The 24,425-nt window shown below is 51.0% G+C and overlaps 1 protein-coding gene across 1 annotated transcript; it reads left to right on the forward strand.

Annotated features, from left to right (window-relative positions):
- The first annotated feature begins 300 nt into the window (after positions 1 to 300).
- Wtip (WT1 interacting protein) lies at positions 301 to 22,140 on the forward strand. The gene is made up of 8 exons (XM_059275099.1): positions 301 to 880; positions 9,186 to 9,287; positions 14,006 to 14,073; positions 14,214 to 14,276; positions 14,420 to 14,550; positions 15,488 to 15,539; positions 16,483 to 16,551; positions 21,406 to 22,140. The coding sequence occupies exons 1-8, from the start codon at positions 301 to 303 to the stop codon at positions 21,544 to 21,546; spliced, it is 1,206 nt and encodes a 401-aa protein (XP_059131082.1). The 3' UTR covers positions 21,547 to 22,140.
- The last annotated feature ends 2,285 nt before the right edge of the window (positions 22,141 to 24,425 follow it).

Raw genomic sequence — 24,425 nt, forward strand, 5'->3', positions numbered from 1 at the left:
CCTCCGCCGCCACCCCCACCGCCCCTCCCGAACGGGGCCTCGGAGCGGAGGGGGCGCGGCCCCGAGCTGCGCGCGCATTCCTTCGCCGCGCGCGCCCCCGGCCCTCCCTCCCTCCCTCCCCGCCACGGCCCCGCGCGAGCGCGCGGCCCACGCCGAGCGACCGCGACCCCGGCCCCGCCCCGCCCGGTGCCCAGGGGTCCCGGGGCGGGCTGCGGGCCGGCGGACGATGCAGCGGCGCTGTCGGAGCGGCGGCGGGCGGCGGCGGCGGAGGTGACGCGCCGCGGCGGCGGGCCGACGGCCATGCAGCGCTCGCGGACGGCCGCAGACGACGCGGCTCTGCTCCTGGCCGGGCTGGGCCTGCGCGAGCCGGAGCCGGCCGCCGACTCCCCCGGGCGCGTGCGGCGAGGGCCTCGGGCGGCGGACGAAGCGGCGCCAGCGGCGGGCCGCAGAGGCAAGGGCGGAGGCGGCGGCGGCGGCGGCCCCGAGGCCGCGCCCGACATCCCGAGCCGCCCCGAGCGAGGCCCGCGCGCCAGCCTGGCGGGCTCGGACGGCGGCAGCGCGCGCTCCAGCGGCATCAGCCTGGGCTACGACCAGCGCCACGGCCCCGGCCCCGGGCCGCCGTCGGGGGGCAGCGCGCGCTCCAGCGTGTCCAGCCTGGGCTCCCGCGGCTCGGCGGGCGCCTATGCCGACCTGCTGCCGCCCGGTGTCGGCCCCGCGCCCGCTCGCTCTCCGGAGCCCGCCCCGTTCCCGTTCCCGTTGCCGTCGCTGCCGCTCCCCCCGGGCCGGGAGGGCGGCCCGAGCGCGGCAGAGCGGCGGCTAGAGGCGCTCACGCGGGAGCTGGAGCGCGCGCTCGAGGCGCGCACGGCGCGAGACTACTTCGGTGAGCGCGCGGTCCGGGGGTCCGGGGGTCCGGGGGTCCGGGATGCGCTAGGCGCGGGTGGGGTCTGTTCTCCCGCCAGATGCGGAGGTGTCGCGCGCTTCCTGACTTGACGCCGGGATGCGGGGCGGGCGCGGGGCGGGAGGCAACAAAATCAGGTTGATTGGCAAAGTAAGCTATTTTCTGGACACTTCAAAGAAGTTTTACTTAAGAGGCAAGGTCTCACTGGGTAGCTCTGGCTGGCCTGAAACTCACAGAGATCTTGCCTCTGCCTTTCCAGGATTGGCAAAAGATTTAGTTATGTATGCGAGGGTACCCTAGGAGCCCAGAAGAAGGTGTCAGATCCTTTGGAGCTGGAGTAACGGTCGATTGTGAGCAGATACGGATGCTGAGAAGGGAATTTGAGGCCCCTGCAAGAGCAGCAAGTGCTCTTAATTGCTAGCCAATTACGTCCCTTTTGCTGGGCATTCTTCATCCTTAGCATCGCTCCAGCTCACCCTGCCAGTGCTTGATGAAGAGCAGAACGGAAGTCTACCTCCCCTTCCAATTGTGTGAGCCATGGTTAGGGAGAGAGATGAGATGCCTTAGGTACCCCCGAACCCGTGTGACAGAGGCTTCAGTGCTGGTACTGGCTGCAGGTAGGACTGTGTGAGGCCACAGGACCAAGCCAGGCACACCAGGCTGCTCTGGCCTGAGTCGTCTATACTGCATAGTTCCCAAAGGAATACTGGGCTAGGGGTAGAGCGCTTGCCTAGAGCACTCAAGGTCCTGGGTTTGTTCCCCAGCAAGGCAAAACAAACAGAACCACAAACCAGCCTCACAGCTGGATACACAAAGGAGAAGTTCAGACTTTAGCCAGGCATGGTTGGTACAGGCCTGTAATCCCAGCACTTGGGAAGCAGGAACAGTAAGATAGTTCAAAGTTCAAAGCCAGCCTGGTCTGCATACAGTTCCAGGCCAGTCAGGACTACATAGCAAGACCTTCCTTCTTTCAAAAAGTGGCAACAGAAAATGGACTTTATACTACCAAATATCAAAGAAGGGAAATAAGACTCACAACAGCTTTGGCGAAGTAGTTGCATGCAGTAGCCCAACAGTCTCCGAGGGCTTTGCTTAGCACATTACTTAAGGTGAATCAGGGTAGAGGATTGAGCTCCTGGCTTGGAGGGTGTGCATGGTTAGCAAGCCTGGGACAGGCCTGGCAGATTTCGAGCCTGCTCAGTCCAGTAGAACTAGTGGCTCTGGGTTGCTTTGAAGTAGATCTTGGGGGACTAGAGGCTGCCTTTTAGCACGTCGGTGGGTGCATTCCAGGACGGAGGAGGATAGTGAGGTTAGGAGAAGGTTGTAGCCCAGGATGGGTCAACGTCAAGGGCGTGTGTGGGCTAAAGGGGTGGCCTGTCTCTGGAATGAGGTGCTTGGTCCGATGTGAGAAGTCAGGATGGGAATCTGTGGTTTAGCAGATGTGGTGGTGGCTGCTGGTAGTGGGCTGGGAGTAGGAAGTGAGTGGGAAACTGGCCTCCTGCCACAAGCCACTGAAGCATCTTCTGAAGGGTCGAGCATCTGGCCCCTGCAAGCTTGGAGGCTGGCATTAGCTACCCATTGTCCCCCATGGCTACTCCTGAGACTGCATGTCACCCTGGGTAGGTAATGCTGGAGGTGAGGGCACCGGTGGCCAAAGACGGGAAGAGAGGAAGGCTCCTTCACAGAGCAGCGAGGGTTCGGCTTTAGTCCTTTGAAGCCCCGGAGGAGTCTGAGCTGGCTGATTCTAAGAGGCTCCCCTCAGAGTAAGGTCTCATCTAGTGCAAGGTGGTCAAGATTGAGCTCTTTGGCCAACGATAGATAGCCTTTGTCTCTCGCCTTCACTCCAAGTGGTGAGATTACAGGTGTGCACCACAGCCAGATTCTGGGGTGACGAGGGTGGAACCTGGGGCTTCATGCATGCTAGGCCAGCACTCTGTCAACTGAACCATGTCCCCAGCCCCCCCCCCTTTTTAGAGAGGGTCTCATTCTATAAACCAACCTGACCTTCAACTACCCACCTTCCTGCCTCAGCCTTCCTGAGTGTTGGAATTGCAGGTGTGAGCCATCATACCTGGTCTTAGTGCTGGTCCCTCACCCCCCAACCCCCAAGCCAAAAATACACTGTTTTTTTCTGGTTCTTAAAAATACAGGCACTTTTGCTTGAACTATGTGTCTGATGACAACTGATGTTTTGAGCTGTAAACACCTGTCATCTGAGCACTTGGAAAACTGAGGCAGAAGGATTATGCATCCCAGGCCAGTCTGTGCTATAGAACGGCAGAAAACAAAAATGTGCGAATTTCCAGTTTGTTTCTTAATTTAAAGACCAGAGCCGTGGCCCAGGCTGAGCTCTTCCTGTCTCAGCCTCACAAGTGCTGGGGTTGTAGGCATTCGCCAACCTGTGCAGCTAGATCCAGTTTGCATTTTAAAACATTTCAAAATCTTGTCGGCAGTGGTGGCGCACACCTTTAATCCAGCACTGGGGAGGTAGAGGCAGGCAGATCTCTGTGAGTTCGAGGCCAACCTGGTCTACAGAGCGAGTTCCAGGACATCCAAGGGCACACAGAAAAAAAAAAAATTCAAGTCTTTCAACCTGAATAAATAAATACCTCTTACAGAAGGAAGTCTGGCCTCTAAAAACCTTGTCTGTATCGTGTTCCCCTGCCTCCGCAATCCCTCCTCACTGAGCTCCGCTTCAGCTGACCTCTCGGTACCCCTGTGCCATTTATTCCTGTCTTGGAACTTTGCCTTCTCCTCCTGAGGTCGGCCGACAGCCTCCGGCCCCTGGAAGCTCCTCTGCTGCTAAGACTCCTAGGACCACACCCAGTGTTTGCTTCTCTTCCGCAGCGTTTGGTTCGGACTCCTGTTTGATTCTTCACAGGACCCCCACTCTGAATTGCTGGGATTCCCCCCCAACACACACACACACACACACACACACACACACACACACACACACACACTTTGCTGTTCTGCCTGGCTGTGAGGGGTTTGGAGAAAGCCCCTGGGACCAGGATGGATTTTTTTTTTTTTAATATTTTAGAAAAATTGCCGGGCGGTGGTGGTGCACGCCTTTAATCCCAGCACTCAGGAGGCAGAGCTAGGCAGATCTCTGTGAGTTTGAGGCCAGCCTGGACTACCAAGTGAGTTCCAGGAAAGGCGCAAAAGCTACACAGAGAAACCCTGTCTCGAAAAACCAAAAAAAAAAAAAAAAAAATTTTAGAAATTACGTGTGTGTGTGTGGGAGGGGTGTATGTGGGTGTAGAGACATGAATGCTGTGGTCTGTGTATAGAGGTCAGAGACCCACTTGTGGGAGTTGGTTCTTTCCCTCTACCCTGCAGGTTTTGAGGCTTGAACCCAGGTGGCCAGCTTTAGCTGCAAGACCCTCTGAGCCATTTCACTGGCCCTGGGATAATTGCTAGTCTTTGACCTCAGTGGTTTTCAGGACTCTACTTGTTCCGCTTAGCCTCAGTCAGTATGCTTTTCTATTCCCTCAACAGCCCTCTGGTCTCCTGTCACACATCCCACTTCCCACGTCGCTCAGAGTCCTGAGGTCCGCCAGGGTAGTCTTCCTGTTCCTCCCCCATGCTTTCAGTCCCGGCTGGCCTCACTCCTGCTGTCTGAGAGGGTAGCAGTCTTCTCTCTAACCTCTTCCTCCAGCTTAGCTTCCCTCCCACCATTGGCCCCTTCCTTTCCATTATAAATCTGTAGAAGGAACACTCACATGAATGCACGCACGCTCGCGCGCGCACGCACACACACACACACACACACACACACACTGGTGAGATGGCTCAGTGGCTAACCCAAGCCTAACCTCCCAAGTTTGGTCCCGGAATCCACATGGAAGAAGGAGAGAACCGACTTCTGCCCACTTGTGTACCGCGGCATGCACATATACTCGTGTGTACATGTACACAGAGTCCCTCTGTCCTTTCTTCTACCTTCCCCCGTCTCAGTTCTTGCCTATATCCTCCCTCCCCCTCATTTCCGAGGTGTCTTGTGCCCTGGAGTCACCTTTTTTTTTTTCCCAAGGCAGACTCTCCTTCTGTGATTCAGGCTGGCCTAGAACTCATCATCCTTCTGCTGAGTTTTCTGATCACTGCAATTGTAGGGATATACCACCACACCTGCCCATTCTTTTTTTTTTTTTTTAATTATTTATTCTTATGTACATTGGTGTTTTGCCTTCATATATGTCTATATAAGGGTGTCAGATCTTGGAGTTACAGACAGTTGTGAGCTGTGATGTAGGTGCTGGGAATTGAACATAGGTCCTCTGGAAGAGCAGTCAGTGCTCTTATCCGCTGAGCTTTCTCTCCAGCCCCCCATACCTGGTCATTCTAAAGTGTGTTTTTATTAAAGCAATCTGGGTACATAGAGAATATACACAGAAATTAATGCAACATAGGAGCTTCCTTTTTTTTTTTTTTTTTTTTTCCTTGAGACAGGGTTTCTCTGTGCAGTTTTGGTGCCTGTCCTGGATCTCACTCTGTACACCAGGCTGGCCTCGAACTCACAGAGATCCTCCTGGCTCTGCCTCCTGAGTGCTGGGATTAAAGGAGTGCGCCACTACTGCCTGGCGGAGCTTACCTTTTTAACATACCCTTTCACCCTCTTTTATACTTTTTTGTTATTTTTTAATTTTTTAAAGATCTATTAACTTTATATGTATGAATATTTTGCCTGCATGTATGTATGTGTGCCACATGTATGCCTGGTCCCCACAGAGCCCAGAAGAGGGTGTCAGATCCCCTGGAACTGGAGTTACAGATGGTTGTGAGCATCCATGTGAGTGCTGGGAATCCAACCCCAGCCTGTCTTCTTCAAGAGCAGCCAGTAGTCAGCCAGTGTTCTTAACCACTGAGCCATCTCTCCAGACCCTTATTTTTATTTTTTGAGACAGCATCTTGTTATTGCAGCCGTGGCTGATCTGGAACTTACAGCCTAGCCCAGGCTGGCCTTACAATCACAGGGATCTGCCAGCCTTGGCCTCCCTATTCCATCTTACAGCGTTGACTGCTATAGTTTAGTCAAGTACGTGGGGAGGTCTGACTCTCAAAGCTGGTGGGGGGAGGGGAGGAAGACCTCTTTTACTCTCGGAAGAGAAGTCTGGCAGTGTGTCAGGTGGATTTTTGGGGCCTGGATGGCATGCCAGTTACATTCTGAACAATTGGGACTGAAGGGAAGGAATGATGTCGAGATTAGGGAACTAACCAGGTGTGGTGGTTCATAGCCGCTATACCCTATACGTGGGAGACAGGTCGAGAGTGCTTGAGCCCAGGGTACGGAAGGTGGCCAGGGCAACACAGAGAGGACCAGTTCCCCAGGACCCACATGATCAAAGCCGAGTCCGTGACGGTGGACCAAGAGCGTGGGTACAGGAGCAGCTGAGATCTCACATCGTCTTATTTTTTGTGAGACAGGGTCTCTCTGCCAGCCCTGGCTGCCTGGGAACTTGCCATGTAGATCAGGCTCATCTTGAACTCACAGAGACCTGCCTGCCTCTGCCTCCAGAGTGCTGGAATTAAAGGTGTGTGCCACCACACCTGGCTGAGAGCTCACATCTTGATTTGAAAGCATGAGTAAGAGAGAACATCTGGAAATGCCCAGAGTCTTTTGAAACCCCTCCCAGTGACACACCTTCTCCAACAAGTTCCCAAACAGTTCCACCAGTGGGGACCAGGTATTCAAACATGAGTCTGTGGGGGCCGTTCTCATGCAAACCACCACCCTGGGTCGCTACAGGGAGCAGCCTTTTGGGTCTCCAGGGGGGCTGGGCTAAAAGTACACAAGGCTTGGAGCCAGGCATCCTCCTAACACCGCTGCTCAGTCCTGTGTTTTCTCCTTTATTTGGCCTGCTGGGGTGGTCCCCAGTTCCATCCAGTATTCCTAGATCCCTGCATAAAAAGCACTGTCCATGGTGTAGACACTACAAAGGGACTGTCCTTCACTATCCTGTGTAAAAATCCTCCAGGTGTGTGTGTGTGGGGGGGGTGTCACACGTGTCAGATGTGAGCTGCTAAGCTGAAGCTCTAGCCCCAAGGATTGTGTATAGACAAGATCATGCTATGCAGCCTGTGCTGTTCTAGAACTTTCCATGGAGCCCAGACTGACCCTGAACCTGAGATGCACTACATCAACCTCTCCAGTTCCCAAACGTGTCAGCGTACCTGGCCCTCTAGCTTTTTTCTTTGTTTTGGTTTGTTGGAGATGAGGGCTTACATAGTCCCTGCTGCCCTCCAGTGTGCTGTGTGCCTGGCCTGTCTTCCGAGTGCTAGGGTTGCAGATGTGTGCCACCATGCCCAGCTACCCTAGATCTTTAAAATAGATCCTTTGTAAAGTTTTTAGTTATTTTTACTTTTATTTATTGTGTATGTTTGTGCCTGCTTACCTGTCTGTGCACCATGTGTGTGCAGTGACTGTGGAGGCCAGAAGAGGGTGTCTGAGCCCCTGGAACTGGAGTTAGAGGTGGCTGTGAGCCACCATGTGGGTGCTGGGAAGTACTCTTAACCACTGAGCCATCTCTCCAGCACTGATTTATCCATTCTCTTCTTTTTGACCGATTGACTTTGTGAGTGTTTTGCCTGCATGTGTGTATGTCTGTGCACCACTTGAATGCCTGGTGCCCTCAGAGATCAAGAGGGCATTGGACCCTCTGAAACTAGAGTTGTGGATGGTTGGGAACCAAGTGGGTGCTGGGAACTGAACCCAGGTTCTCGGCAAGAGCAGCCAGTGCTTTTAACCACTGAGCCCTTCTCCGGTCTCTCGATCTAGTCTTTAAGAAGACTTATTTATTAATGTAATCTTTACATCCACCTGCAGTTTCCCTTCCCTCCTCTCCTCCCATCCCCCCCCTGCGTCCCATTTCTCTTCAGTAAAGGGCAGGCCTCCCCTGGATATCAGCCAGCCTAGCATATCAAGTTGTGGTAAGACTATTAAGGCTGGAGGAGGTAACCCAGTAGGAGGAAAAGGGTCCCCAAAGCAGGTAATGCGTCAGAGACAGCCCCTGCTCCACTGTTAGGAGCCCTACAAGAAGACCAAGCCACACACCTGTATCATATGTGCAGAGGGCCTAGGTCAGTCCTGCAGGCTCCCTGGTTGTCCACTCAGTCTCTGTGAACCCCTATGAGTCCAGGTCAGTTGATTCTGTGGGTTTTCTTGTGGTGTCCTTGACCGCTCTGGTTCCTACAATCCTTCTTCCCCCTCTCCCTCAGGATTCCCCGAGCTCTGCCTTATGTTGGCTGCGGGTCTCTGCATCTGTTTCCACCTCAATCTGTTCTTTTTTTTAAATGACTTATTTATTTTTATTTTATGTTCATTGGTGTTTTGCCTGTATGTATGACTGTGTGCAGGTATCAAATCCCCTGGAACTGGAGTTACAGTTGTGAGCCACCATGTGGGTGCTGGGAGTTGAACCCGGGTCCTCTGGATGAGCCACCTCTCCGGCCCCTCGACCTGTTCTTACGTTTCTCCATGGTATTTGTTCATCATCACTCATCGTCATCATTGTTACTGTTGTTTATTGTTGTTTGAGGCAGGGTCTCCAGATAGACCTCTGGTTAGCCTCCAGCTTGCCATGTAGCCCAGGCTGGCCTGGAACCCCGAGCTGTCCTCTTGCCTTCGTCTCCTGAGTGCTGGGGTCACAGGCATGTGTCATCTAACATGTATCCTGTTCATCTGACGTGTGACTTGTGTGTGTCTCTCCTCTGAAACACATGGTTCTTGGGGCTGGGGATTTTTCTGCACTACATTTAAGAAGTGGTGCCCACCTTTAATTCTTGCACTCGGGAGGCAGAGCCAGGTGGATCTCTGAATTCAAGGCCAGCCTGGTCTACAGAAGGAGTTCCAGGACAGCCAGGGCTACACAGAGAAGCCTTGTCTCGAAAAATCAAAAATCAAAAAAAAAAAAAAAAAAAGAAGTAGGGTGAGCAGGCAGCAGGCTGTGTTTGTGAAATGCACTAGGAATATTTGAATCTTGTACAGATGAGGAAGGGCACAGTCAAGGGCACTGAAGTCTTTGAGTGTACCTGTGTGGGTACAACCTTCCAGACCTGCCTCTAGTGGCCCCATCCACCAGCCAGGTACCATGTCCCTAAGTTTCCATGGCTTTCCAAGAGTGCCCCCAGCCAGATGCTTCAAACGTGGGCAAATTCAGCTTCCAGCAGTGTCCTTGTAGCTGAATGTTAGCTGTTCGGGACCTGGCACTGTTGGCCTGGGGGCCTGGCTGGCACCCAGCTCCACAGGACACAGTTCCAGCTGCTGCTCTCCTGCTCCTCCTCACAGGCATTTGTATCAAGTGTGGGCTTGGCATCTACGGAGCAAGGCAGGCGTGCCAGGCAATGGGGAGCCTGTATCACACCGACTGCTTCGTCTGTGACTCCTGCGGTAGGTAACAGCCCCTGCCCCGCCCCTGCTGCCCCACCACCCCCTGTACCCAAGTCTCAGACAGGAAACCCTCAGCTGGGGTGTAAGGAGGCTGCTCCCATCCTCCCATTCTCCCTTTGCGCGTGGCTTGTGACACCTTGCTGGGCCTGGCCTGAGAGGCGCAGGCTTAAGGAAGTGCCATGGAACCAGGGAGGGGCCTTTTGCTGGCTGTCAGCAAGGCTCCTCTCGGGTCCTAGGCTGTGATGCTTCCATCTACATAGGGTACTTGTCTGCCGGGGAGGGATAGGGGTGTGGGTGAGGGGGCTTCTACCATCTGGACGTGAGGTTAAGATTTTTAAACAATCTTTAGATTTATTTATTTTATTGTATAAATGTTCTTGGCTGCATGCATGTGTGCACACCACGTGTGTGCCTGTTGGACCTCCTGGGACTGGCGTTGTGAGTCACCACGTGGGTGCTGGAAATTGAAGTCGGGTCCTCTGAGAGCAGCCAGTGCTCTTGACTACACCCTGCCTGCCCGGGATACTTCCATACTCTATTTTATCACAGTAGAGTACATAGTATCCAGTCAAAGAGAAGCTGCAGTGTCAAGCCCTGAAGATAGTGACTGTGCCTGTAATACTGCCTCCCAGGAGGCCGAGGCAGAACAGTTCAAAGCCAGCCAAGGTGACATAGAGACCCTTCCTCAAAAAGAAACAGTGGGATCCCTCTGTATCTAAGGATGCACTACCATTCCTCGGTATCAGTTTGGGCAAATCTGTTTACTTCACTGTGATGTGCAGAGCCCTCTTAGGCCTCATGGTCTCCCATCCCTCTGGATAAGTCAGTAATCCACATTTATCTTATTCCCACCGAATAAATGTTGTCCACAGCAGAATCAAGTGTGCTTTGGTTAGGTCCCCCCCCCCCCCCACTTTTTTTTCTAGTTTTTCAAGACAGGGTTTCTCTATATAGCTCTGGCTGTCCTGGAGCTTAATGTGTAGACCAGATTAGTCTCAAACTCACAGAGATCCTCCTGCTTCTGTCTCCCGAGTGGAGTGCTGGGTTAAGGACATGTGCCATCATGCCTGGCTTGAGATTTTCTTTAAAAAGAGGGAGGGCCAGAGCAGGAGATGGCTCAGTGTGTAAGGTGCTTGCTGCACAAGAAGAACCCGAGTTTGAGCTCCAACATCCACGAGTGTAGCCACACTGTGATCCCAGTGCTGGGGCGGTGGAGACAGGACCTCACGGGTTGCTGACTAGCTCATCCAGCCAGTTGGTGAGCCCCAGGGTCAGGGAGATCCTGTCTCAAAGAATAAGTTGGAGAGTAATCAAGGAAGATTACAGTGTTAACCTCTGGCTTTCACAAGCATGTTCACACATACACAAATTGAATTTGCCTTGTTCAACTATAACCTCAGGAATTTTTTCCTCCTCAAATGCACCCTTCAGTCAGGCTTTGTGAGGAGCCGCCGCCAGGGGCCTGATCGGTCTGAACTCTGCTGTCTAGACCTGGGTGGGAAATGAATAATTTCCTTCTGCCGCACAGTCTCTGGACTGAATTCACTGCTCCCTGGAGGCTTTTTTTTTTTTTTTTTTTTTTTTTAAAGATTGATTTATTTATTATGTATACAGAATGTATCCCTGCAGGCCAGAAGAGGGCACCAGATCTCATTACAGATGGTTGTGAGCCACCATGTGGTTGCTGGGAATTGAACTCAGGACCTCTGGAAGAGCAGTCAGTGCTCTTAACCTCTGAGCCATCTCTCCAGCCCGGCTTTTTGTTTTTAATAATTGGTTGAAATTTAGTTTATGTGCATTGGTGTCAAGGTTTCAGAGAGTTGTGAGCTGCCGTTCGGGTACTGGGAACTCAACCCGGGTCCTGTGCTCTTAACCGCTGAGCCATCTCTCCAGCCCCCTCCCTGGAGACTTAACCACAGGTAGCTGGGAAGCTCTTGGGGACGGAGGCAGGACTGTTCTCTGCCTGGGCCAGGCCCCGGATTTGGCTTTATCCTGCGGGTGGCTGCTCCCACGAGCGTGATTTCTTTCAATCCGTGTCACCTGTGTGAGCAGCGCACTGCTCCTGACTACCACACAGCTGTCTGTTGTGTGAGCGGACCACAGCTTGTTTCTCTGTAATCGTAGTAGACACCAGACTATGCCACGAACCGTTTTCCCTTCCCTTGAGTGAATTGCAAGGAGCGGGATTTGGGGGTCTAGGGTGTGTGTGTGACTTTATGAGAGACTGCCAAATTGTCTTCCCAAGGAGCTTACCATCGACAGTCCCCACAGAGCCCAAGAGCCGCTGTGCTCTGCACATTTGCCAACAATTGGTGCTGCCATCTTTCTATGGTCGTTCTGCTGGGTGAGATCTCACCGGGAGTTCATGTGCATTCCCCAGTGGGCATCTTACTGTTTGCTTTTTGGCCATTAATAGATCTTCTGTTCTTTAAAAAAATACATTTTTATTGTGTATTTGTATGTGTGTGTGCAAGCATGCATGCATGCATGCACATTGTGTTTGCATGTATGTTGGGAGTTGGGACAAACTTTCAGGAGTCAGTTCTCTCCTCCCCTATGTGATTCCAGGGATCAAACGCAGGTTGTCAGGTGTGGCAGCAAGCATCTTTGTTGCTGAGACATCTTGCCAGCCTAATATGTATTTTTTGGAGATATCTGTTCAAATGTTTGCCTATTTTTATAAAGTTGGGAATTATTTGCACCCCCCCCCAGGGTTTCTCTGTGTAAGAGCCCTGGGTGTCCAGGGTTTCTCTGTGTAAGAGCCCTGGGTGTCCTAGAACTTAACTTACTCTGTAGACCAGACTGACCTTGAACTCACAGAGATCTTCTGCTACCTCCTTATTATTTGCCTTTACTGAGTTGTAGGAGTTTACTTACAAACATTCAGGTCCAAATTATTTCACAGGTGTATATTTTCTGAGTCATTTTTCTTCGTGTGATTTTTTTAAAAGATTTATTTATTATGTATACAGAGTTATTTATTCATTCACCCACCTGTTTTTTTTATTTATTTATTCGGTCATTCATTTATTTATTTAATTAATTTATTGTGTGTGTGTGTGTGTGTGTGTGTGTGTGTGTGTGTGTGTGTGTTTTCAGTGCCAGCAAAGGCTAGGAGAGCGTGTCAGATCTCCTAGAGCTGGAGTTAACAATCAGTGTGGGCCACCTAATGTGAGTGCTGGGAATCTAACTTGGGTCTTTGGCAAGAGCAATGTGCAATCTTAACCATGAACCAACCTCTTCTCCAGCCTCATAAATGTAGTTTTATTAAAGGCATGTGCCTTTAATCCTGGCACTTGGGAGGCAGAGGCAGATCTGGTCTACAAAGCAAGTTTCAGGACAGCCAGAGCTGTCTCAAAAAATAAAACAAAACAAAACAAAAATTGTAGCTTTGTTTTCCCAATATTGGTTCCTGGAATAAAAATGCATTTGGACGTTTGGATGTTCTCATATGCTGGCCTTCTAGCCTATCCTGGAATTTCAATAAACTTAGTAGGGTTAGTGGGTTACTAATGATTTTCTCTACAACTCAGTCATGTCAACTGTGATCATAGATAGCTTTACTTCTTTCTAGTCTACGTCACCTCTAATTCCACATGTCCCATTATTATACACTGCCTAGAACTGCTAGCACAAGACTGAATAATCTTGTTTGTTTTGTGGTACTGGAAATCTAACCCAGAGCCACACCCCAGCCCCTCACTGGGGGATTCTAGGCAGGGGCTCTATCACTGAACCACACCCCAGCCCCTCACTGGGGGATTCTAGGCAGGGGCTCTACCACTGAGCCACACACCCAGCCCCTCACTGGGGGACTCTAGACAGGGGCTCTACCATTGAGCCACACATCCCCAGCTCTGGGATTTTTTTAGATAGGGTGTTCCTATATATCTCAAGCTTGCCTTGATTGCCTGCTGCCTCTGCCTCTTGAGATCTGAAATTACAGGTGTGGACCACCATACTTTGTCACAAAATGTGTAAGAGGGAAACGACTTACCGTCTCCCCAACGTGCCTGATGCAGCTGTGTGTTTTTCAAAAGCACCCTCACCAGGCTGAAGTTCCTGGCGCCTCCTGCCAGAGGGCAATGCCTGGTGAGCAGTAGAGGGAGAGCAAGAGGTAAAGGGAGAGGCGTAGGGGAAGTTGTTTAAGAGGCCAGGCTGGCCTCCAGCTAGGCTTTGTAGCCAAGAGTGACCTTGAACTTCAGGGTCCTCCTGCCTCCATATCCCAAGTGCTGGGATTACAAGCACCTGCTACCACACCCAACTTTATTATTTGGTTTTTCCAGGCAGGTCATACTTTGTAGCCTAGGCTGTCCTCAGATTTTGGAGTCCTGCCTTCATCTATGGGATGCTGGGTTACAGGTGTGAGACACCATTCTGGCTTGAAATGTTTATAACAGCAACATGGCATTAAAGGGATGTTTAGAGGGGGCTGGAGAGATGGCTCAGCAGCTAAGAGCGTGGCTGCTGCTCTTCCAGAGGCCCTGAGTTCAGTTCCCAGTATCCACATGGGGATATAATGAGGGATCTATAATGAGGGATCTGATGCCCTCTTCTGGCATAAAGGTGTACCTGCAGATGGAGCACTCATAAAATAAATAAATGTTTAAAACAAATAAAGGGTTGTTTAGAGATGTTCGTAGTTTACTTTCTCATTGGTTGGAGGTGAGTACTGACATTCAAGCCAGGGACCTCCCCTTTACCCCTGACCCTTCTAGGGAGACGACTCCGCGGGAAGGCCTTCTATAACGTGGGTGAGAAAGTGTACTGCCAGGAGGACTTCCTGGTGAGTCTGCACTGTGTTGCTGGCCGAGCTGGGTGGGAGCAGGGGCGGGACCCTCCTTCGGACTCACATGCCGACCTGTGGCCAGCGACAGTGAGTGCCCCTTTGTCACGTGACGTCCTGGATCCTGTGTCCCCTCTCAGTACTCCGGGTTCCAGCAAACAGCTGACAAGTGTAGCGTGTGTGGACACCTTATCATGGAGATGGTAAGAAACTCCCCAGTGACCTGGAGTCCCCCCACCCCGGGTGGAGTCTGAGGGCCCCACTCTCTCCTGTTCCAGACCCATGGCAGGGCTCTGAGCCATGACCTCTTGGGGGCAGTGCTGAGTCCCGCCTGTGCCTCCCCCAGATCCTGCAGGCCCTTGGCAAGTCCTACCACCCCGGGTGCTTCCGCTGCTCAGTGTGCAATGAGTGCCTGGATGGGGTCCCCTTCACCGTGGACGTGGAGAGCAACATCTACTGCGTTAGAGACTACCACACGTGAGTGTCCTGCTGGGGCGGTGTGGTCTGCAGCACGGCCGGCCGCAGCGGCTGTCTCCTGCCGACCTCCGTGTTCTCACACTTGGGGCAAGCGTCTTAGTGACTTCCCGCTGTGGTGACGGTTCTTCACAAAACATTGTAAGGAGAGGTTGGTTTGGTTCACGATTCAGAAGACAGTCCACCATAATGGGCAAGGCCTGGTATTGAAGGCATGGTGTTGGGGACAGCGCTGGCTTTGGTGACAGGAGCAGGAAGATGGGATTCCTGACATCTTGGGACAGAAAGAAGAGACATCAGGAAGGAACCTGGAGTGAGCTGTCACCATTTAGCCCCCAGAACAGTGCCATCTGCTGGGGAGCCAGTGTTCTAACACATGAGCCCAGGGGATGGTTCACATTGAACCGTAAGGGCAGGGCGTTTGTGCTTTCTGGTCCCTCTTCAGGGTAGTCTGGCCACCAGTCCCCTCCTGCCGCCCTTGCCTACATCTACCCCTCTTCTTCCTGGTGGGCCTCACCTGACTGTTCCCTGCCGTTTGGCCTTTTGCTCCCGAGGGAAGGGTCCTGGTGCCACATGGGCGGCCAGTCTGTTGCTTGCCGTGGCTCCAGGCTCAGGCCTCAGATCTCTGGGTCTGTGCTGCTGCTGATTTTAGCCTTGGTACTCAGGGTGGCAGAGGTCTCCCCCTCGGGATGGCTTCAGTCTGGATATCACAGGCTAGAGAATGCATAGGGGATGGCTGGAGGGAACCTGAGGCCGTCCTGGAGGAGGAGGGAGGAGGCAGGAGACAGATAGGAACCGCGTCAGCCATTAGTACCAAGAAGGCAGAAACGTGTCCACACAGGACGGCAGGCTTTCCTTGGAGCTCTTGTGGTAGATCTACCCCTGTGCACTTGCCTGTACTCACCGACCTCCTCATGCCCACTTTCCTTTCACCTTCCAGGGTGTTTGCACCAAAATGTGCTTCCTGTGCCCGCCCCATCCTCCCTGCGCAGGTAGGAACACTTCACCCGGAAGCAGCAGGGGCCTGGTCCTGAGGCTTTGCCCGCTCCTCTCTGCTCTGCCTGAGATCCTGGGTCACAGTAGGAGTGGGCAAAGGTGGTCAGAGCTGAGGAACATATAGGACGTTCATGCAGGGGTGGGACAGATGTGCCCTGGATGAAGTGCTGCTAGTGTGTCCCACTGCATTGCTCTGCTCCATTACCTGTAATAGGGAAGGGCCGCATGATGGCTCAGACCATTCTGCAGTGGTGTTGGGTGGCCCAGGGTAAGAGGAGCAGGTAGGGAGGCCTCGGCCTGGGCAGCTCTTTTTTTTTCCCCCGAGACAGGGTTTCTCTGTGTCGCTTTGCGCCTTTCCTGGATCTCGCTCTGTAGACCAGGCTGGCCTTGAACTCAGAGATCCGCCTGGCTCTGCCTCCCAAGTGCTGGGATTAAAGGCGTGCGCCACCATTGCCTGGCTCCTGTGCGTGCAGCTCTTAATTTTGGGTCTTTGTATGTGAGCCATGTCTGTCCAGGTCAGCTTACCCAGGAAACGCGGCTCTAGAGAAGTGAAAACAGCATGCATGTGCCAACACCCACTTGACTTTTTTTTTTTTGGTTTTTCGAGACAGGGTTTCTCTGTGTAGCTTTGTGCCTGTCCTGGATCTCGCTTTGTAGACCAGGCTGGCCTCGAACTCACAAAGCTGCCCCTGGCTCTGCCTCCTGAGTGCTGGGATTAGAGGCGTGTGCCTCTACTGCCTGGTGTGACTTTCTTATTGTCACATGCATGTGTGTGGCTCCATTCGGGGAAGATGCCCAGGGCACATGAATATCCACTCCGTGCACCTGCTGAAGTACCATGTCCTTGTGCACGGGCCGTGTCTATCCAAGGTAGCACATTGTAGAGAGGGCCTTAATGGACAGGCTCAGCCTGTGTGTGAACCCCGCCTCTTCCTCCAGGGCTGTGAGACAACCATTCGTGTGGTATCCATGGACAGAGACTACCATGTGGAGTGCTACCACTGTGAGGTAAGCCCCAGCCTCACACCCTCACTACAGACCCTCCCACACACTGTTGCCCCTCCACCCTGCGTGTCTGTTCATGGACCCCCTCTCGTGGCTTCTGCCCCATACTCCCCCAGCAAGCCTTTGCCTTTCTTTCCACCCACGCCCGTTTCTCTTTCCCATAGTCACATTTTCACTAGGTGGGTGTTGGAGTCAGTAGAATAGACGGGAATTCCCAATTGGCACTGTCCACATAAGGTGATGTGTGCTGTTGAAGGAGTGGTCAGAGCCTTGAAAATCATGGAAGGTTTCTTGGAGGAGGTGACACCCAGCCTAAGATTTGAAGAAGAGTTAGCCAGGCAGTGCTTTAATGTTGAAGTGTGTGTGTGTGTGTGTGTGTGTGTGTGTGTGTGTGTGTGTGTAGTTCTGTATTGCCGGTGAGACTGCCAGAGGTTGGGGGTAGAGGCTGTGCAGGCTGAAGAGTACCAACTTCCCTGTTTTTCATTTTGCTTTTGAGACAGGGATTCTGTGTAGCCCAAGCTGGCTCAGAGCTTGCTTATGTAGCACAGGCTGGCCCAGAATTTGCACTCTAGTTTTTTGAGACAGGTTTTTTGCTGTGTGGTTCTGGCTGTCCTAGAACACACTCTGTGGACCAGGCTGACCACAAACTCAGAGATCCCCTTGCCTCCCGAGTGCTGGGATTAAAGGCGCACAGCTTTAGAACGTGTGCTCTTAACTGCCTTAGCCTCCCTAGTTTGGGGTTTACAGGGGTATGCCTCCATACCCAGCATGCCTATAGTCCCAGCACTCAAGAGATTGGGACAGTACATATCAGCGGTGGCTTACCAAACAAAATGACAGCATGCAGAAAACTAATTATGGAAGAGGGGGAGTTACAGGTAGGGACCCAAAAAAGGAAGCTGGTGGAGTCGAGTGGCAGTGGGGATGGGGGTGTGTGTGGTAGGTGACTGGATGTGGATGTGTAGGAGATACAATGTGTGCATCAGAATTCTAGCAGAGGTTGAGTATGCTGTAACTTACTGTTACTGTAACAAATACCAGAAGTCACCAACTTACATAACAAAGGTTTACTTCAGCTTGGTTTGAGAGGTTGTATCCCATGATGGTCGGTTGACTCCATTGCTTTGGGCCTCTGGTGTAGCAGAGCTGCTCACCTTATTATTGGTAAGGAAGAGGGCTGGTGAGACCTTCTAGATGGCTCAGTGGGTAAGGACACCTGCTACTGAGTCTTAGGGCCTGAGTTTAATCCCTAGAACCCCACCTGGTGGAAGAGATGGCTGATGTCTGCAAGTTTCCTCTGACCTTCACATACATGCTTTGGTACACCTGCATTCACATACAAATAATACATGCAGCCAGGCATTGGTGGTGCATGCCTTTAATCCTAGCACTCGTGATGCAGAGGCAGGTGGATCTCTGTGAGTTCGAGGCCAGCCTCGGCTACAGAGTGAGTTCCAGGACAGCCAGGGCAACACAGAGAAAACCTGTCTTTAAAAACAACAACAACAACAACAATAATAATAAAATAATACATGTATGAAAAAAAGAGATCAATGTTCCAGAGTCCTCTTGAGGACATTCCCCCAAAGACCCAAAACCTCTTTGATGGTTCAACCACTCCTCCCCAGACACGGGACCAAGCTCATCCCCCTGTTGTTGGTTTGTTTTTTTGAAATAGGATCTTACTGTGTAGCAGGCTTTCTCATCAGACTTTCTTGGACTGCCAGCCCATAAATAATGACACGGAGACTTCTTATTCATTTTGAAAGCTTGGCTTTAGCTTAGGCTTTTTTCCAACTGTCTCTTATAACTCAGATTAACCTGCTTCTATTAATCTATGTTCTGCCACTTGGCTTTTACCTCTCTTCCATTCTGTATGTCCAACTTGATCTGTGTCTCGCTGGTGTCTCTGTGCACCTAGATTCATCTCCTCCTCTCTCCCTGGAAATCCCACCTATCCTCTCCTGCCTAGGTATTGGCCATTCGGCTCTTCATTAAACCAATCAGAAGGAGCCTTGGCAAAGACCCATCTTCATAGTGTACATAAAGATTCTCCACAACATTTCTCCCTTTTTGTCTAAATAAATGTTTTATCATAACTTAATATTACCAACCAAAAAATGCCTTTTTAGACCTTAAAAGATTTTCTTAGGTAAACAATTTAACCTTTTATATCTCAACCTTTATAAACTTTACATCTCTTTTGTAAGTTTTTTTTTTTAACTTTGGTAAGAGAAAACAGTATAACTGTCTAGTCTTCAGCCCTCATCAGAGACCCAAGAAGGATAAAATATTATTAGAGTAAACAGGAAGTTTAGAGAAAGCAACTTCCAAAACTAGAGAAACAACAGAGACAGTTGGCTGCCTATACAGTCACCCACGGTTCCTCTGCAATATTGGGGCATCCATCTTTAGCCTACAGGCTTAGAATATCTGACAGACTGTCCTGTAAAGCAGAGAATTTTGAAGGACTGTCCTACCTTGTCTTGCCAAAGTTTGACAGTCGCCTTTTGTGTCCTGCTTGTCCAATTTGGACAGCATACTGTCAGCAATTGAGGCAAGGGAAGTTTCTTTGCCCAGTGGCTAACTTTGTCACAGTAAAAACAAACTCCATATGGAGGTTCTTTGATGCCCATTATCTTCTCTGACGTAGATTGGTGCTGCCAGGAGCAGACATGTCTCACTGTCATGAAAAGCTTTGTTATTAAAACATCTTAAATACCATATTCTGTAGGTCTCTGAAGTGTTTGAAGACCGTCTGTCTATTTAAAATATATTTCTTGAAAATATTCCTACATGACTACAAGTTGGATTGTTATAGACGACTGATTACTAACCTACATTTTTTAATTATCCTAAACAGTTTTTAATAATAGCCTTTAAGGATTAGAACTTTACATTTTAAAATGAGCTGCATAGGTACAATACCCTAAACAAGAGCAGAAACATATATACAGTATGTTCTAACAACAATAACCTTCAATTTATATCATTGTTTAAAGACCCATACCAGTATAAACTATTTGAGACTAGTAGTTGCTTTTTTGTGTTTTAAATTAGATTCAATAATCTACCCTCTTCTTCTATCATTCCTATATCCCCCTTTTTCTTTTCAGAAAGAAGTCCCTGCATCTAACCTACTTTGTTTAGTTTTTCCCTGACCATGACCAGTAGCAGCTTGGAACCAACCGCCCTAAAAGATGACAAACATTTATAACCCACCCACCTCACCTCTTGGGAATGTGAGCGTTGTGTTCTCTAGACTGCTTCCTGTTGTCTGGGGACATTGACATTTCCAGGGGACCCTCAGAAAACTGGGATAATGATCAAGTCCTGGGAGAGCTAGCTCTATTAGTTTTTATTTAGTCCCTGTGTAATGGGAAAGTGTGTGGTTGTGCCACATGTTGGATGCCAAATATAGTGGCTTCTTTTATTGTTTCATTGATAAATAAAGCTCAGGAGTCAGATATTAGGGTATAAACCTGATAGATGCACAGAATGGAGAAAATGATCAGCTGACCCTCCTCTCCACAGGTACCAAATGTAGTAAACTTTCTCATCGGACTTTCTGGGATTGCCAGCCCATAATTAATGACACGGAGACATACTATTAATTATAAAAGCTTGGCCTTTAGCTTAGGCTTTTTCTCCAACTAGCTCTTATAACTCAGATTAGCCTGCTTCTATTAATCTGTGTTCTGCTGTATAGCTTTTACCTCTCTTCCATTCTGTCTGTCTGACTTGCTATGCCTCTTGCTGGCATCTCTGCACACCTAGATTAATTTCCTTCCCCCACCCCCACCCCACCCCACCGACCAGAAATTCCGCCTGTCTTCTCCTGCCAAGGTATTGGTCATTCGGCTCTTTATTAAACCAATCAGAAGGCACCTTGGCAAAGATATATCTTCACAGTGTACAAAAAATTTATCCCACAACAGCCCTGGCTGTCCTGGAACTCACTATGTGTCTGCACTGGGGCACAGATCCTGTGCACACTGTTAGAACTCTATTGCTGAGCTAGATCTCCAGCCTTTGGACGATTTTGTTAGCCCAGGCTGGACTCAAACCCAGTCTCTTTCTTCAGCCTCCTGGGGTTACAGTCTGCTAAGTGTGTTTGGAATTTTGTTGTCTTTGGTTCCTTTGAGGCACAGTCTTGCTCTGTAGCCATGGCTGCCTGGAACTCGCTATGTAGATCATGCAGGCTTGGAACTTTACTCACTGCCTCTGCGTCTGGAATGCTGGGGTTACAGATGTGGCACCACACCTGGCTTGGTGGCTGTTGCTTTGTGTGTATGTGTGTGGGGTGCTGAGTCAGAACTGGAGTTATTGGAGTCTGTGGGAGTCTGGCTTGTTCTGTGGGTGCAGGGGTCTGAACTGTGGTCTACATGGAGGTGCAGCAAGCTCTTAGCACTGAGCCATCCATCTGTCCCTCCAGCCCTGCCTTGTTCTTAAAAACCACAGCTTGTGAAGCTGGGTGTGGTGTTGCAGCCTTTAATCCCAGCACTCTGGAGGCAGAGGCGGGTGGGTCTCTGTGAGTTCGAGGCCAGCCCAGTATAAAACTAGAGTTCTAGGGCAATCAGGGGTATAGAGAGATCATGTCTTAAGCAACAACAACAAAAAGAACAGAAACAAAGAAAAAAAAGCAGTATAGCTTGTTAGGCAGAGCCCATGTTCACTGCCCTTTCCCTGCCCTTTATCTGAGGCTGGACTTGATTCCAGGTCCTTGGGTGTCAAGGGCTTCTCTTCTATTTCATTAATGTCCATAGCTGGCGTATCTACCACAACCCTGATGCTCCTTTGGTAAGGATGCCCAGCCTCCTGCTTACTGGGGTTCAGGGTTGTGGTTTTTCTCCGCAGGACTGCGGGCTCCAGCTGAGCGGGGAGGAGGGGCGCCGCTGCTACCCCCTGGAGGGGCATCTGCTCTGCCGCCGATGCCACCTGAGGCGCCTGGGACCCGGCCCGCTCCCCTCGCCGGCTGTGCACGTGACTGAGCTCTGAGAAGCAGCCATCTGGAGAGATGATGACCCATGCTCCCCTCTCTTCCCCCCTCCACCGAGCTGCTGTCCCTTACGCAGGGGCCGGACCCCCGCGACAGATAATCCATTTCTATTTATTCACCGTCCGTGCCTCAAGCCACTTCCCCTGTTGGGTTCCGGGACATCCGCACCCTGCAGCCTCGGGACAGGCCCAGTTCCTCCACCTGACCTCAGCTCCCAGAGGCAGGGCTTGGAGGGCCTTGGTGCCATGGGGGAAGGGTGCCTTGTTTGTGTGTGATCACAGCCAGGGAGCAGTGACAACCTGGGCACACCGTGGTTTGGCCTTGATGGGTGTTTTTAGCCACAGTCCTCCACCTCTCTGGATCCCAGCCTGGGCCCGTGCTTTTCCAGCATCAGCCTCAGAAGACCCTGAGCGAATTCAAACGCAGAGAGAAGCCCACAAGGGTTCCCAGCGGACCCCCCGGGAGCATCTGCGCGCACTCTATCAGGCTCCACCACAAAACTATGAGATTTGACTTAAATTAAGTTCCCCCCCAGGAGGATGTTGGCATTTTCTTTAAAAGAATATAGTTTTCTTCTAAAAACTTGGACCAAAGTGGTTATTTCTTAGTCCCAGCAGATGCTCTTGTGCCGCACGTTCATGTAACATGCAGCTGAAGAGGTGGGAAGAACGTTTATAGTTTTAACTATTTTTCCATGAATTCTGGAGTATCTCTGAATCTTAATGTGGGGTCATGTGTCAGAATCTTATGGGGAGGGACCTCATGAGCTTCAGGCAGGGCAGTTTAAATTAGATTTTCTTTGGAGAGAGAGTACTTCCCAGGTGCTGGGAAGTTGAAGCTGGTTAATGAAGACATTGAACCTGTGCTTGTGCATGGCCCTGGTTGTCTAGGTACTGTTGATGGAATCCTTTGTTGTCAGTGATGTGTTTGGCTTTGCTTTGGTTTTGTTTGTTATTTGGAGTCAGGGTCTCCCTTTGTAGTAACCCAGGCTGGCCTTGAATTTCCAAGCTTCCTGCATGACCCTCTGGAGCGATACATTTCATTCGTGTTTGTGGAATCATTTGGCAGGACTGAGCACTAGTGTTACCAGGGAAGTTTAGAGATGGACTGGGAAGGAAGCCTAAGGACAATTTAATTGGAGTTTAAGGTCAACGGTGCAGGTTAGGTGGGAATCTAAGCAGCCACCAGGAGAGATGAAGAAAAGGGCGTGCTTTCTAAGGTGGGGGGAGCAGAAATGGGTGTTAGGAACGGAGCAGCAGCCGAGGAGGAAAGTAAGCTAGCGAGCTGAGGACAGCCCTACAGCTTCCCGCTTTTTATAGTGTGCGCCCCCTCTTGTGTGTTCCCGGCTCCTGCACTGTTTGTCAGAGGATGCCAGGGTAAAGGCTTCCGGTCTTTCTCTGCAGACAGGCTGCTTTCATGTTACTCTTCATGTAACTTTCTCCAATTCCTGTTCTCCTGTCACACTAGGGACCAAAACGGGCACACAGCACTGGACAGTAGAGAAACTGATACCGTTGATCCAGCCGTGCTGAAGTCTGAGAATAGGGCGCCCCCTGGTGGGCTGAGGAAGCAAACAAGTACCTAGATGCTGGAAACTGGTTTTTAGTCCTGAGGTTCGGGAGGTATTCCTAAAGATGGGGACTTGTACAGCAGCAAGAGTGGCTTCCTAGAAGAAGTGACCCCAGTGGGACCCAAAGGATAAATTCCAAAAGTAGTATTCTCACTTTTTGGCTTTTAGTTACTTTTGAACTAATTAGATTTCTTGTTTTTGTTTGCTTTTCCACCCAAGTGCTGGATATGGAGCCCAGGGACTCCCACATGCTGGGGAAATGATCTACCACTGAGCCACACCCCAGCCCCTCACTGGGGGATTCTAGGCAGGGGCTCTACCACTGAGCCACACCCCAGCCCCTCACTGGGGGATTCTAGGCAGGGGCTCTACCACAGAGCCACATTTCCAGTCCTCACTAGGGAATGTTAGCTAAGCCCTGGGCCATGTCTGCAGCCTCAGCCTTGCCTTCTCTAGCTAGTTGGAAAGTTTTCTTCTGACTTAGTCTGTCTGCATCCTCTACCTCTTACTCTGAGCCTGGTTCCTCCATGTGGCACTTCCTCTCACTGGTTTCTCTGAGTCCAAACTGGAGGTAGACCCTACTGTTTCAGTCACAGGAGTCACCAAGACAGTCCACATCTGTGTCACCTCCCTATACCTGCCTGGACTGAGTCCTCACACTGAAAGACCCCCTAAAGGCAGTCTTCCCTCAGGAGAGACCCTCGCCCAAGGAACACACCGAAACCACGAATCAGATGCAAACAGCAAGAGGCTTTATTCAGGAACACGGGTACCCGGGGCGACACAGTCTCTCGAGAAGCTCAAGGGACTGGCGCGCCCACGGGCTGGAGCAGAGGGTTTTTATAGGGTCAGGGCAGCCGAAGCTCGGGTACAGAAGCAAGAAGCCTGGTTACAGGGTTTTGATTGGATGATGCAAATGAGGCCAGGTTTTGATTGGATGATTCAAATGAGGCCAGGTTCAAACCCAGGTCAGCTCGTGGTTTCTCCCCGAGCTCGCCACGCCTAGCTCCTGTCTAGGGTACAGGGTGTTCTTCTGACCTTTTAGTTCCTCGCTCTGGGGCCAGGTGGCTAACCACAAATGTTCTGTTTATTCCATGCCCGTTAACTGAACTCCTCAGTGCCTCTCAGGCTTTCTTCAAAAACAGCTGAGCTAGGCTATGTTAGGCGGGGAGGCTGGGGTCTTTCATTCCCCCATTTTCTTATCTCAGGAATGGAATCCTCCATTCATGGGGAAGATTGGTGACATGACTCAAGTTCCATCTGGTTGAGCCTTTGGTATTGCTGGGTTAATACCAAAGTCTGAACAAT

This window comes from Peromyscus eremicus, chromosome 1 (genome assembly GCF_949786415.1).
Source record: "Peromyscus eremicus chromosome 1, PerEre_H2_v1, whole genome shotgun sequence".
NCBI lineage: Eukaryota > Metazoa > Chordata > Mammalia > Rodentia > Cricetidae > Peromyscus > Peromyscus eremicus.